Here is a 15959-nt window from a genome sequence, read left to right as displayed (position 1 = left end):
TTGCTTAATTGAGCGATGGAAGCAGAAGCAGTCTAGACAACTTGGTTCTAAGAAGCAAAGGCCCGTATAAATTAACTGGCTACTAGGACGAGAGCAGTTTCCGGAAGGAAGCATGGTAATCGTAATACTAGGATGAGAGCAGTTATAGGAAGCATCGTAATAAAAGGAGGAACCAAAGAATCTAGCTAACAACATGCGTCCTTCCCGCACAGGATCTAACGGCTTGTGTGCCACTAATCCTACAGCTATGGACTACTATGATGAAACGCTAGGGATCAGTAGTTTGATCCCTAGTGGCTCCTATCTTATAATTTAAGAGGCTGCAGTACCTGTGTGTTGTACTATGAACTATGGCATAAAAGGGAATCAAGCAACCTCTTATTCCAACATCATCGCTTGTCTGTTCTAAAGCATCTGGAAAGGGAACAACATGAACCTTTTGTATTGCTTAGTTCAATGTTCAGGTCAGCAGAAATACCTGTTGTAGTTTCTCTAAAGAAAATTTTGAATGGTAGTGACTGTAGTTACAGCTATATTGACCAGAAGTAATAGAGGAAATCACAGTATGTTGTCCTTGAGATCAATACTGGCTGTCGTGGAATTGTCACGGGAGATGTCCTCGTGGAAGGACTTAGTCGTGGAGCTATCACTACGGGTTATCTTGAAGGGGTTAAACCGGACAAAGGGACACGAGAGTTTATGCTAGTTCGGTCCCTTCGATGAAGGTAAAAGCCTACGTCTAGTTGTGATTGGTATTGCTGGGGTTTCGAAGACCAGGGAGCGAATCCGCTTTGTCTGGCTTCGAGTTCTTGTTTCCTGTCCCTGAACCGCCGCCGGGTCACCCCTTTATATATTCAGGAGGATCCCAGCCGGTCTACGGAGTCCCGAGGCTGGCTCATACAAGTGTCCGCCTCGTCTCTTCTTTCTTATCTTACAATGCAAGTTTATACAATCATGGCGGTTTACTATCATGGGCCCTAAACCGCCTGTGGGCTCTGGGCCTCTAAGCTTCATCCATAAAGCACCATCTTCTGGGTTTCCTTGGGCTTCAGTATAACTGAAGGTGAACCGGCCCCTCCTAGGCGGTTTACCCTCAGTGGTTATATCTTCAACATTAGGCCCCAGATTGATTTGAACCTGTTCATGTCAGTCTTCAATCCTTGAACTTCTGGCAATTCTCGTAAACCGCCATATTGTCTTCTCCCTGTGAACTTTGACGAATCGCCATGACGTCATCTTTTGTTACTGTAGTAAATCATTGTGACGTCATTCCTGTATAAAAAAGTTTTATAAAGATTCCCTTCTCTTTAATTAATTCCTGAAGATCGAGGCGACAGCTGCATCCTCTTTTGCCGCCTCCGATTCCTCGATTTTCGCGCCTGCCGTTTTATCCCACTTCCTTATAAATAAAACTGGGGCGCCTTCCATTTTCTCCCTTTCCAAACCGCATCGTCTTCCTCCTCGCGACCCGAAGACCTCAAGTATCGCCGTCGCCGCCGTCGTTGATCTTCCAGTCCACACTGACTCAGGCTGCTGCATCGACCTGACTCTAACCAGAAATCGACGGCGAACCTCCGCAGCTCGTCCACATCCGTGAGTTCTTCTCCTTCCCCTTCTCAGATCTGCATTGGAACTTTTTGTTGAGTTCGTCGGCGGTCATCGCCGCCCGATGCAAACCCTTGTTAGTTTTCACCTCCAATACCCTATTTAGATTGTAAAAACAACGTAGAACTGCTGCAGCAATTGTTTGCGCTTATCTTGCATAAAAATAGATCTCATTTCCATTGTTTGGAAGCTCTCTTTGAGTGTATGAACTTCTCTGCACTGTTTTAGGTCTAGAAATTTTTCCTTCCAGAGTGACCGTTTGATCCAAAATAATAATTGCAACTTGTGAAACCTGTTTGTTCCATACTTAACAAATTTCCAGCTTGGGGTTCTGCCTCCAAAGGCCGGTTTATCCTTTAGTGTTGATAATTCGTCGTATGTCATTAGCCCTCTCTTAAACCGCCATCTAGACTTTGAACAGCCATGCCCGGTTCACTTCATACGTATACCTTGAATTGCCGGTTTAACATTTTGACAAACAGATACGAACCGCCAATCGTAAACCGTCCATTTTCCTTTTACAGACTTTGTAAGATGACGAAACAATTTGCTGCTTGCAATTGGGTTCCATCTCGGATCACAAAAACGCAAATCAATGAATATGTCACCACCGGCGCTTTAGCCTCAAAAAATGTCCTCCGTTGGCGAGTTCCTGGCCCTGAATGCCCCCCTGAACCTCAAGATGGAGAAGTGATTGTATTCTTGCAGCATTTAGCTCGAGGTTTCAGTCCTCCCGGATCAAAATTTTACCGGGATGTTCTTGCCAGGCTCCAACTTCATCCTCAAGATATTGGACCAAATTATGTGTCCAACATATGCAACTTCCAAGTATTCTGTGAGGTTTATCTGCAAGAAGAACCCACTGTCGATCTCTTTCTAGATCTCTTTCACTTAAACCGCTGGACGGAATTTTCTGATGGACCTAATACTGAACTTGGCGGTGTGTCGATTCAAAAGAGGAAAGAGGTTGATTTTCCTCACGCCAAACTTCACAGCCATCCAAAAGACTGGAACCACACTTGGTTCTACTGTCAAAATACTGCCCCTGCTGAAGAGAATCCTCTACCGGGCTACCGTCCGCACCGACTCAGCAATAATCACCCCTTACCTCAGAGATTGCCTGCCAAAGACCGACAAGCTTATGCATCTCAACTCGCCAAACTCCGGGCTCTCCTTGCCAACGGTTTAACTGGTGTTGATCTCGTCCGTTGCTGGATTTCATGGTGCATTCTCCCTTTAAGCCGCCGGCCCGGATTGATGTTTGAATACACCGGCAGCACCAATGATCCTCAACGGTTTAACTCAATAGAACTGACGGACGATGAAGTCAGTGAAAGTGTAAAGAACATACTCGATGAACCGCTCGCCGTATGTACTCAAATTGGTCTTCGTCCTTTTTACGCCTCCAACAAACCGCCAGGGGTAAATATTTTAACCTTGTACTTTTCCTTATTCTTCTCTGCTTTGACACTGCTATAATAATACTTTTGTGCAATTCCCATAGGCCAGTAGCTCTTTTTGGAAAAAGAAAACTCAAGACAAAGTGGCTAAGGCTCCTCGTGGTAAGACCAAGGTCATCAAGAAAGCTGCCAAAAAGAAAACCGCTGAGTCTTCAGAGCCACCCGAAGATGTCGATGACTCGGCTGAAGAGGTAAAGTTTGACTCCCTTGACTTCTATCCATATATTTTACTGATAATGATTACTCCCAGGATGATGTGGAGGCCAGCCATGCAGATCATATTGAGGTAATTTGTCTTTCTTCTGACTCAGAACTTGTGCCGGTTCAACGATTTCGCCGTGCAGTTCGGAAACTGAAATGCTCTCACCCTGTTGCTCATTTGGATCAAAAACTTTCTTTGAAGACACAGCAAACCGAAGGGCGTCGCACAACCCGGCATAGTGGTCAACAGGTCACTTCTTCCGGTTTACCTCACACCCCAAACCGGAAACGTCGTCCAGACGTTGCTTGTTCTCCTGAAAAACGTTATCCTTTGAAAGGTTTCTTCCGATGCCCTCTCAATTCATCTCATTCAAATTATCAGGCATCTTCTAATTCGTCTGGCGGTTCATCCACCACTCAGCTGCCTCCACTGAAAACCGTCCCTGGGTAAGTGTGTAGCCTTCCCTTCTCTTTCATAACTCAGTTGACCATGCTAATCTTTGTTTTAATATTAGTGCTCAAGCTCGTTTGAGTAAGAAGGCCAAGACCAGCGCCCCTACCGGTGAAGTTGAACCGGAGAAAACTCCTGAGGATCTTGATAAAAATCTTGATAATCTCGTGGATGATTTTGCCCTGCCACAGCCAACTATCAATGCTAATCCGCCGGAAGCTGATTCGGCCATACATGAGGATACCTGTAACATCCCAAAATTCTAAATTTTGGAATGTTATAATAAATAGATAGATTTGATTGATTGTTTGATTGATTGACTGAAAGTGAGTGATTTCGATACTTTTGGAAGTTAAATGAGAGGGAATAAAAGGACTTTCCCAAACTTTCATATTTGCTTTCTGATCTCCATGAATTCAAATGCTTTTCAAACACAAAACCCTTGAGCGAAGATGATATGACTTCTTCCATTTAAATTAAATGAAAAGGGTTGTTGAAAATATTTGAATTTCATTTGAAAATATTTTCAATTCTGAAACTTTATGCAACTCAATGATTTTCACGAGAGAAGATAAAATGACTTCTTCAAATATTATGAAATATGAGTTGGGAGTTTCAAAGAATTAAATTCAAAGTTCCTTTGAATTTATTTTCAATTTGGAATGTTATACATTAGATTATCATGCATATCTTATTTTCTTGCATTTTGGTCGATCCTAGAAATTTCACGCAACTCAAGGACCTTCGGAGAGAGTTGGAGATTTCTTTATTTTCATATTTGAGAGTTTTCTCGAATTTGAAAAGAGGGTCATTTGATTTATTTATTTCATCTTCAATAAATTTTTTCGTTATCAAAAATATAAGAGAGGGAATAATATGACTTTCCAAAAATTTAGGAAAAATGAAGATTTAATAAATAGATCAAAATTTTGTTTTTCGGTGTTTGTTTGTTTTTCTTTGGATAGGGAAAAATGCGCGTTTTCGAAAATTGCATTTTAGGTCCGGAGAAAAGTTCATTTTGTTTGACTCATTTTTAGGAGTCGGGGAAAATTTACTTTAGATTTTTCGGAGTTCGTTTAGTTAGTTTTCCTTTGTTTTTCTGCGCGCGAAATCAGTTAAAAAAAAGAGCCAGGCCAGCCGGGCCAAGGCCCAGGCCAGCCACCTCCCAGCCCCCTGCGCGCCAGCGCCAGGCAGGCGCCAGCCGCCGCCTCTTGCCAGGCCGAGTCTGGCTAGGGTAGCCCCCCCCCCCTTTCCTTTATTCCGTTTTCCTTTTTCCTTTAGGACTCTTTTTCCTAATCCTAGTCTATTTCTTGTCCCCTACCCCAAGAAACCCCTCACCCCTCCCCAATATAAATACCCCAACACCCCCCCCTCTGAATCATCAAATCAAAGCCGCAGCAAGCAGCAGCGCGCAGCCCCACCCCGCGCCCCTCACCCGCGCCGCCCTTAGCCGCCGCCGCCGCCGCCTTAGCCGCCGCCGCACCTTGCCCACGCCGCCCTACGCCGCCGCCGGAGCCCCTCGCCGGAACCTCGCCGAGGTTGCCCCGCGTCTCTTTTCCTCGGATCGTTTTCTTCTAATCGTTCCGATTCTTTTCTTCTCTTTCGATTCGTTTTCTAGATCGGTTTTTTCGTTTCGGTTTTCGTTCTTCTTTCGGACCGTTCGTCTCAACGAACGTGATCAACGATTATTCCCGGTTAACGACGCCCGTCCGTATAACCGTTCTCTTTTTCTTCTCGTCGGATTTATTCCACGATCGCGATCTCAGATCCGATCTTTGTTCTAGTTTATCTTCTCGCCCGTTTATCGGAATTAGGTGATTCAAGCGCCTAGAGTTTCCTCTCGAAACCGCCGTTCCGTCTAATCAACTTGAACAAGTTTTTGCCCCGGTAAAATTTGACCTAGTTTCAATTTGCTAGAACCGAGTTGTTTTCTTCCGCCGTTTGTTTTCCGTTTCTTTGTTCGGTTCGTTCTTTCTTTGCAACCGGAGTTCTTAAGTTGAACTATCTGGTTCGTTCTCTTGTTCGAGTTTTACCTGTGCATTAGATGAGTACTTATTGTGTGGTTACTATTGCTTGCTTACGGTAGATTGACCGGAGTGTGACGAGTAGATCTATCAAGAGTTTTGAGTGCGAATCATCTTCATCAACCTTGCAGGCAAGTTCACACTTTGATCATACCCTTTTCTACAACCCATGTTTTATTGCATTAGATCAATCCTCACACATTGCATGATTAGGATCTAATTAAACTGTGGGATGGGAAGTAGATGAGGTAGTACCTATCACCTGTATTACTATGAAACCCTTGGGAGTTACTTCTAAGTTTTCTTATTACGCCATGCTATGCTAATAGACGTGGATTGGGTGAGTGATATCCATAACAGATGTGAGTTGATAATTTTAATGGTTTATCTAAGGTGGCAACTTAAACACACATCTGGGTGGATTGAGGCACCTGATGTCTATCAGGACTTGCCTGTTTTTTTTGGACCGCCACCCAAGCTCAAAGGGATCATAAGATAATTCATGCTAGAAACTTCCGTGTGCAGCCACATGCTACTATGGGCTCTGGCATAGTTGACTAAGTTGTGCGAACTCTTACGGGGTGGACTAGCAGATGTAGGGGTTGTAGGTGGTACGGTCTACCCCACATGTAAGGTGCTAGCGCTTCTGAAATACTATGTCTCGGTCATCCGTCTTCTCAAACACCATGTAGTGCGAGAAACCAAACGGAGGCGATCGAGTCATGTGGGGAAAAGTGCAAACCTCTGCAGAGTGTACAAACTAATCATGATTAGCCGTGTCCCCGATTATGGACAACTTGAGTATCTAGTACTTGAATATCATGTGAATCTCAACATGTTACTTCTAATTAATGTTGTTGGGTTTTAATTATTTTTAATTGGGATTGAGAATGCTGTCAACCATTCTCAATGTTTCACAACCACCATGATAGTTAAATAAATTTATTCCTTTCCAGTAGAGAAAAACTGGCTTTACGCAAAAACTGTAACCATAGAGCTTTCCACCAGCCAAATATGCATATAGTATAGTTGCTGCATTCTATTACTCTCTATGTGTTACATTGCCAGCATATTCCATGTGCTGACCCGTTTTCGGGCTGCAACGTCTCATGTTGCAGGTTTGTTACGACGAGTAAGTAATACGTTAGGGTTACGATTTCTACACTCAACTTTGCCGTTGGTGTTGATGGGAATCCACAACCTTGTTGCTTCCGCTATTTGGATTGAGGTAATAGTATTTACGTTACTTTATACATATGATTTACCTCTGTTATAAATCCTTCGAGTACTGTGTGTGTCAGCATACCGATCCAGGGATGACACGTAAGCACAGAGACTTGACCCATTCGGGTCGGGTCACTACAAGATGGTATCAGAGCACATGTTGACTGTAGGACGTGACCCTAGAAACTGGCAAGCCCATAGCAAAGACTTTTCTCTACAACTTTCCCTTTCAAAAAGATCTTTTACCTCTCTTCTCTTCTGAGCTTATTCAAAAATTCTTTTTAGTGAGACCATATCCCTTTTCCCCTTTTGACCACTCGAGGATTCGACTGATGAGACCACTCCAAGAAGTACAGGATATCAGACCAGTAAGACCATTCGGAATGAAGAAGATTTTTCCATACATTATGATAATGGAAACTACAGCTGTTGAAGACTCTGAAGACTAGGAGAATATGAGGCTCTGAAGAATCCCCAGATTTATATGACCTAGGACTGCTACCCTGATGGAACTTGACAGACTATGGAAGTTGTCAATACCCGAGATCAAGGTGTATCGGAGAAAGACTGAAACAAGCAGCATGAGAACTCGAAGTTTTGTCAAGGAAAACCCTAAGGCAGGGGATATCAATTATGGAATGATAGCTCATGGAAATGACAAGAGCAGAAACCCAGCTATCCAGCGTGTTATGGCCCGCTTATGCTATTGTCACCGTGCTGAGTTAAGGATGCATTTCTTCAGAATGGATTTGATGGAAGAAGGCTGATGGAGCACCTATTAGTAAGATGAAGTTTTAGCCCTGGCCGGTGTATCACCAGGATCTGGAGAAGTACATCAAGAAGTTAAAATGGAGCTCCAGGAAGTCGTATTAGACAAGGAAGTATTTCATGAGGAACTCAGGATCCAGAAGATGAGAGTAGCCAAGCTGGAGGAGCTACAACCTCGAGATACCGGAGAATTGTCAGGAACTAGACCATGGTTCATGCCAAGGATGTTAAAACCTAGAAGTTTGAAATCCAACTCCAGAATATTAAAGGATGTCAGGAGAGATTTCACGTCAACAGAGATGATCTGGCGAAAGAACTTGAGAAAGACAAGCATGATCAGAAGAAGCCACTGGAGGCATGAACAAGGCTTGAAGAGTTTGGAGACGTTGAAGATTTATCGACCTTTAGAAGACCAAACCCCTGTTATACACCTATGTTAGATGCGACGATTGTGAGCTGTCATTTGTTTGTTGTTTTTTTCGACAGCCACAACAAAAATCTGTCTTTTCAAAACTTTTGTTTGTATTGGGTGTATCCCTCTCTATCTCTCTTATCTTACCCCAAACCCACATGGACCCAATAGCGGATGAATGGAGATGAGCTTGTATTTTCTGGACCGATGGGTCAGTTGGAGACAGACCGATGGATTCAGAACATGGAGGATCACATGGAGAATAACCCTGTAGTTGGAAATGATATGACCCAGCATGCTCTTCAGTGCTTTGAAAGAGGTGCTGCTACTTGGTGGAGGATGTACCAAACCATCAATGGATGGCAAGGAGTAACCACCTGGAGAGAATTAAAGTTGACTTTGCCAAAGTCTCGGTTTGTGTCCCAGAAGTTGAAACCTTATGGAAAGGATATGAAGAAACCTTGTGCATGCAAGAATTGTGGAGAAATAGGACACACCCATAAAGAACACAAGGATAAATGCCCTAATTGTGAAGGAAGTCACCCAGTTGAAGAATGCCCAACTAGGCAAATTACTTGTTTCTTGTGTGAAGGGACTACCCACTACCCTGCTCAGTGTCACATTTACCCCATGGTACAAAGAACCATCCAGCAGAAGAAAGAAGCAATGAGAGGAGCCTTATGGAAAGTTTAGAAGAACCTGTGATGAAGGAAGATGTGGAGGACACACCCAAAGAAGAACCAATTAAACCCTACACCAAGTCTTGCTATTCATGTGGAGAAGAAGGACACATCTCCCAGAATTGTATGGATGGGGATCTAGTAGAATTCCCGGCTGAGGAAGTAGAGTATGACCCACAGGAAATAGAAGCCCTGATTGGAATGGAAAAGTCCAGAAAGAGAAGTAGATTGGATTCCAGGAAGGATCGGAGTCATGTCACCTGTTATGGGTGCAAGGAGTCAGGGCACTACCTCCACAGTTGCCCAAAAAGGAAGCCAAGAACCCAAGGAGGCTATATAATCACAAGGAAACCTCGATACTTGTCAGAAGTAATATGTTTTAGTTGTAATAAAGCAGGGCACTTTGCCAGAGATTGTCCGAAGGAGAAGGAGACTTGTGATAAGTAGTTGAGTTTGTACCAGAAGAAATATAGTCGTAGTAGTGAGGACATTTTCCTTTATATTGAGGTGTTGAGTTGAGGCATGTAATGGAAAAACAGGAGATTGTAATAATTTGAGAATCAATAAAGTTAGCAGTGTTGGTACTGATTTGGATTTTTGAGTTACTCTATGAGGAAAGATGTTGACCATTTTTGAGGATATGAGAAATATGGTCTATGGAAGATTTGTGCATTTTAAGGGTGGTAGTACCCTGTAATGGAATTCGGACAAAATGAATACGAGTTTTGTCTCGATATGTATGATACCCCAAGAGTATGTGGGATGAAGTTGGAGATTGTCAGTTGTTTGGACGAAATGTGATCAAGGAGTCAGACGAGAATGTTAAGTTGATTCGAGAAAGACTGAAGGTAGCTCAGTCCAGGCAGAAGAGTTATGTAGGCTCAAAAATGCAAGGACGTAGTCTATGAAATTGGAGATAGAGCATGTCTTCGTGTGACCCCTCTGCGAGGAGTTAAACGATTTGGAGTTAAGGGACAATTAGCCCCGAGATTTGTAGGACCATACCGAGTTTTGGAGCGTATGAGAGAAGTGGCCTACAAGTTTGAGTTACCGGAAGGACTGTCAGGAGTTCAAGTTGTGTTTCACGTTTCCCAGTTGAAGAAGTGCCATGCAGAGATGGCCAATATTCCCCTGTAAGGACGCTTGACCGCGGAAAGGATAATGATGTTCCACGAAGTGGAATATGGACTTCATAAGTATAAGTTTTTATCTCGGTATGAGGGATATCCCACGAGGATGAAGAGATGAATTACTATTGGATATAAAGGAGGTATGATGTTGGTAATATGGAACAATGGCAACCCCATGACAAGTCTGAGTAATCATGTCCTAGTTTGGTGCTGATAGAAGGAAGGAAGATAGTACAATTGGATGGATTTAAGAATACTAGGAAGTTGGAAGTTGGAATAATGATCAGTTGCCCGATGATAAGTTCAAGGACTACAAGTGATGAGATGGGCCATAACCCACAGGCCCCAGGACCTGCCAAGAAGCAAGCACATTCTTGCTGAAGGAAAAACCCTGGAAGTGGATATACCTTTCTCGATAGACGATCTTATAGGAGTTATGCAAAACCTGAGAGTTGTGAAGGAACGGTAGATGTTTTTCTGGCTTGCAGAATCAATGGATTATTCCGAACTTGGTTCGTCGACGAGAGAAATTCTGCAATGCTTGTGAGGATGACCGAGTGTTACAATGCGAGATTCGCTAAACCGTATACAAGGTAATGATTTGGGTGCGGGATGGATTGATCACCATACCGACTTACTCTTATTATTCGCCTTGCTATATGGGATGGTAAATCTGAGTGACTTACCTATAGTAAAGAGACGATGATCAAAACCTTGTTTAAACCTTAGAATGGTATAGGTATTTTTCCCTTGTACACGGCAGTTTTGCCAACCGTAGATTATACGGTGAGGATCAACCCAGACCCATTTCCTGCAGGAGAAACCCTAAATTGTTGACCACCATGAGATATCGATAGTTGTTTAGTTTTGGCGCCAGACCCGTCAGCTAAGAAGACCCAATCTCGGAATAACCTTACCAAGAGGAAATGACAGAAGAATTGAGTAAAAGGTTATGCCACTACCTGAAGAGCCTAGAGAAGGAATTATCCTTACGATCTGAGAAGACCGACACCGTCAAGAATAAGGATGGAGTATATGAGTTTTGATAGAACCATAACAATGATTCTAAGGGTGGTAGCACCCCAGACACCGTGTGATGATCGATGGATTTTGAGGAGACCCCCAAATCCTAACCTTTTCTTGCTAGCCTCTCCGGATCTCGAGGACGAGATTCATTTAAGGGTGGTAGGTTTGTAACATCCCAAAATTCTAAATTTTGGAATGTTATAATAAATAGATAGATTTGATTGGTTGTTTGATTGATTGACTGAAAGTGAGTGATTTCGATACTTTTGGAAGTTAAATGAGAGGGAATAAAAGGACTTTCCCAAACTTTCATATTTGCTTTCTGATCTCCATGAATTCAAATGCTTTTCAAACACAAAACCCTTGAGCGAAGATGATATGACTTCTTCCATTTAAATTAAATGAAAAGGGTTGTTGAAAATATTTGAATTTCATTTGAAAATATTTTCAATTCTGAAACTTTATGCAACTCAATGATTTTCACGAGAGAAGATAAAATGACTTCTTCAAATATTATGAAATATGAGTTGGGAGTTTCAAAGAATTAAATTCAAAGTTCCTTTGAATTTATTTTCAATTTGGAATGTTATACATTAGATTATCATGCATATCTTATTTTCTTGCATTTTGGTCGATCCTAGAAATTTCACGCAACTCAAGGACCTTCGGAGAGAGTTGGAGATTTCGTTATTTTCATATTTGAAAGTTTTCTCGAATTTGAAAAGAGGGTCATTTGATTTATTTATTTCATCTTCAATAAATTTTTTTGTTATCAAAAATATAAGAGAGGGAATAATATGACTTTCCCAAAATTTAGGAAAAATGAAGATTTAATAAATAGATCAAAATTTTGTTTTCTGGTGTTTGTTTGTTTTTCTTTGGATAGGGAAAAATGCGCATTTTCGAAAATTGCATTTTAGGTCCGGAGAAAAGTTCATTTTGTTCGACTCATTTTTAGGAGTCGGGGAAAATTTACTTTAGATTTTTCGGAGTTCGTTTAGTTAGTTTTCCTTTGTTTTTTTGCGCGCGAAATCAGTTAAAAAAAAGAGCCAGGCCAGCCGGGCCAAGGCCCAGGCCAGCCGCCTCCCAGCCCCCTGCGCGCTGCGCGCCAGGCAGGTGCCAGCCGCCGCCTCTTGCCAGGCCGAGTCCGGCTAGGGTAGCCCCCCCCCTTTCCTTTATTCCGTTTTCCTTTTTCCTTTAGGACTCTTTTTCCTAATCCTAGTCTATTTCTTGTCCCCTACCCCAAGAAACCCCTCACCCCTCCCCAATATAAACACCCCAACACCCCCCCCCCTCTAAATCATCAAATCAAAGCCGCAGCAAGCAGCAACGCGCAGCGCCACCCCGCGCCCCTCACCCGCGCCGCCCTTAGCCGCCGCCGCCGCCTTAGCCGCCGCCGCACCTTGCCCACGCCGCCCTACGCCGCCGCCGGAACCTCGCCGAGGTTTCCCCGTGTCTCTTTTCCTCGGATCGTTTTCTTCTAATCGTTCCGATTCTTTTCTTCTCTTCCGATTTGTTTTCCAGATCGGTTTTTTCGTTTCGGTTTTCTTCTCCGAAACCCTAGATCGGTTTTCGTTCTTCTTTCGGACCGTTCGTCTCAACGAACGTGATCACCGATTATTTAACGACGCCCGTCCGTATAACCGTTCTCTTTTTCTTCTCGTCGGATTTATTCCGCGATCGCGATCTCAGATCCGATCTTCGTTGTAGTTTATCTTCTCGCCCGTTTATCGGAATCAGGTGATTCAAGCGCCTGGAGTTTCGTCTCGAAACCGCCGTTCCGTCTAATCAACTTGAACAAGTTTTTGCCCTGGTAAAATTTGACCTGGTTTCAACTTGCTAGAACCGAGTTGTTTTCTTCCGCCGTTTGTTTTCCGTTTCTTTGTTCGGTTCGTTCTTTCTTTGCAACCGGAGTTCTTAAGTTGAACTATCTGGTTCATTCTCTTGTTCGAGTTTTACCTGTGCATTAGATGAGTACTTATTGTGTGGTTACTATTGCTTGCTTACGGTAGATTGACCGGAGTGTGACGAGTAGATCTATCAAGAGTTTTGAGTGCGAATCATCTTCATCAACCTTGCAGGCAAGTTCACACTTTGATCATACCCTTTTCTACAACCCATATTTTATTGCATTAGATCAATCTTCACACATTGCATGATTAGGATCTAATTAAACTGTGGGATGGGAAGTAGATGAGGTAGTACCTATCACCTGTATTACTATGAAACCCTTGGGAGTTACTTCTACGTTTGCTTATTACGCCATGCTATGCTAGTAGACGTGGATTGGGTGAGTGATATCCATGACAGATGTGAGTTGATAATTTTAATGGTTTATCTAAGGTGGCAACTTAAACACACATCTGGGTGGATTGAGGCACCTGATGTCTATCAGGACTTGCCTGTTTTTTTTGGACCGCCACCCAGGCTCAAAGGGATCATAAGATAATTCATGCTAGAAACTTCCGTGTGCAGCCACATGCTACTATGGGCTCTGGCATAGTTGACTAAGTTGTGCGAACTCTTACGGGGTGGACTAGCAGATGTAGGGGTTGTAGGTGGTACGGTCTACCCCACATGTAAGGTGCTAGCGCTTCTGAAATACTATGTCTCGGTCATCCGTCTTTTCAAACACCATGTAGTGCGAGAAACCAAACGGAGGCGATCGAGTCATGTGGGGAAAAGTGCGCAAACCTCTGCAGAGTGTACAAACTAATCATGATTAGCCGTGTCCCCGGTTATGGACAACTTGAGTATCTAGTACTTGAATATCATGTGAATCTCAACATGTTACTTCTAATTAATGTTGTTGGATTTTAATTATTTTTAATTGGGATTGAGAATGCTATCAACCATTCTCAATGTTTCACAACCACCATGATAGTTAAATAAATTTATTCCTTTGCAGTAGAGAAAAACTGGCTTTACGCAAAAACTGTAGCCATAGAGCTTTCCACCAGCCAAATATGCATATAGTATAGTTGCTGCATTCTATTACTCTCTATGTGTTACATTGCCAGCATATTCCATGTGCTGACCCGTTTTCGGGCTGCAACGTTAATGTTGCAGACTTTTCAGACGACGATTGAGGTGTTTTAGGTCGTGGCCCTATACTCAGTGATGCCGTTGGAGTTGATGGACCCATTTATCTTCCGAGTCTTCCGCTGTTATCGTTTTAGATGGCCTTAAGCCATGTTTATTGTAATAAGTTCTCTTTGAGACAACGATGTAATAAGTGTGTGTTTGCCACTCTGCTATAAATCCTTCGATGTACTGTGTGGTGTCAGCATTACTGATCCAGGGATGACACCAGAGAACAGAGCGCTTGATCCATTCGGGTCGGGTCGCGACAATACCTCAAGTCCACATGTTATGCCTGCAAGTCCGGCTGCTGATCCACTGAAGTCAAGTGCTAATCCGCCAAGCCCAGCCAAGGACGATGACGTTATTGTTACTGGCACTGCTTATACCGCTCCGGGTGATCCAGTTGTCTTGGCAAAACATACCACCAAGGATGAGTTTATTTCAATGGGCAAGAGGAAGATGGAAACTGATATGTCAAAATATGCTAATCTTTCTGCCCAGGATCTTCATTCCGGTTTCTTGAACCGGCTTTATAAAAGTCGAGATAATGAGGCTGACTTGGTAAATCTGATGAAGGAACGTTATGAGGTAAACATTTTCCTCCTTCTCTTTGTATTTTCAGTGCCTTGTATCCTGTAGCCCCCAAGGGTCGGTTTAATTTGTAAAAACAAACCGGGACTTTGAATTTCCAAACTGCACATTGTTGACTTTTAAGTTTTTTGAACAAACACACATTAGCCCCCAAGTGCCAGGATTGAAACTTGTATGAATCCTTGGGACTTTGAAGAAGCAGTAAGAAAGAATTAATCCGCATTAGCCCCCAAGTGCCAGGATTGAAACTTGTATGAATCCTTGGGACTTTGAATAAGCAGTAAGAAAGAACTAATCCACATTAGCCCCCAAGTGCCAAGTGTAGAACCAGTTGTATGCTTGGGACTTTAGATAAAATATTGAAATGCTCCTCTTGTTTTTGGCAGGCTGACATAAACCATCAACGGACGCAGATTGCTGATCTTCAAGAAAGTATCAAAACTCACCAAGAAGAATCCTCCAAAGCCAAAGATGAGCTTCGAGCCGCTTTAACTTCCATAGAACGACTGAAAGAAGAATTCAAGACGGAACGTGCCAACTGGGACACTGAAAAGGGGACATTGCTAAAACGGGCTGAAGACGCTGAATCTGCACTTAAACTGGTGGCAGAAGAGCTTTCTGAGTTAAAGCGTCAAGTGAACGCCATGACCTCCGCAGTATTTGGTAAGTACTCCTAGCAAAGTATTTGAAATACCCATCTTGTAAGGTGCCAGTTGAAATATGAAATTCTTAAACCGTTGCAGGGAGCCGCATTACTCATCTGGGCTCAGATGTACGGATGAAGCTGAAAGTAGCATATACTCTTCTGGAACAACTTTACACCGGTGCTCAATGGGTTATCTGTGCAGCCTCCTATGACAATCCGGCCCCAACACTGATCAAGGATACTCTGACAAGGCTATCCATGGTACCAGCACAGCTAGAAGAGGTGAAGCAATCTGCTGCCAGGGCCGGCGCTTTGTTGGCACATACCCGAGCCAAAGCATGGATAGCTGACTTGGATCCGGTTGACCTTGCCAAAGGCTTTCCAAGCACACAAGAAAACGGGGCAGATTTTGATGATGCAGCCCTTAAAAGAGTGACAAGGGAGATGCGTCCTCTGGCGAGTCAGCTGGCAGAGGATGCTAACTTGACGGTTCACCGGTCTTATTCTGATGCCAACAACAAACGGGTTAACCTTGTCATTCCGGAGGCGCAAAATCTTATTCCAGGAATCCGTAAGCACACTTATGCCCCTGACATTGATCCGTCAGAACTTATCAGTGAAGAAGCTATCTTTCAGGCCTTAACCCGGATTGACTAG

The 15959-nt window shown here is 43.2% G+C and overlaps 1 protein-coding gene across 1 annotated transcript; it reads left to right on the top strand.

Moving 5' to 3' along the window:
• Nucleotides 1-2862: 2862 nt before the first annotated feature.
• LOC147992028 (uncharacterized) lies at nucleotides 2863-15959 on the top strand. The gene is made up of 7 exons (XM_087538903.1): nucleotides 2863-3027; nucleotides 3110-3256; nucleotides 3316-3713; nucleotides 3782-3957; nucleotides 14334-14653; nucleotides 15043-15319; nucleotides 15400-15959. Exons 1-7 carry the CDS (start codon nucleotides 2863-2865, stop codon nucleotides 15957-15959), a joined length of 2043 nt encoding a protein of 680 aa, XP_087395029.1.

This window comes from Triticum urartu, chromosome 1A, assembly GCF_056163025.1.
Source record: "Triticum urartu cultivar PI428250 chromosome 1A, HENAU_Tu73, whole genome shotgun sequence".
NCBI classification, from domain to species: Eukaryota; Viridiplantae; Streptophyta; class Magnoliopsida; order Poales; family Poaceae; genus Triticum; species Triticum urartu.
This window is presented reverse-complemented; position numbering and strand designations above follow the sequence as displayed.

Excerpts from the sequence above, each read along its gene's own strand:
- LOC147992028 (XM_087538903.1), top strand. The coding sequence starts at position 2,863 with ATGTTTGAATACACCGGCAGCACCAATGATCCTCAACGGTTTAACTCA. Across the intron at positions 3,257-3,315 it reads TCGATGACTCGGCTGAAGAG|GATGATGTGGAGGCCAGCCA; the intron begins GTAAAGTTTGAC and ends GATTACTCCCAG. Across the intron at positions 3,714-3,781 it reads CCACTGAAAACCGTCCCTGG|TGCTCAAGCTCGTTTGAGTA; the intron begins GTAAGTGTGTAG and ends TTTTAATATTAG.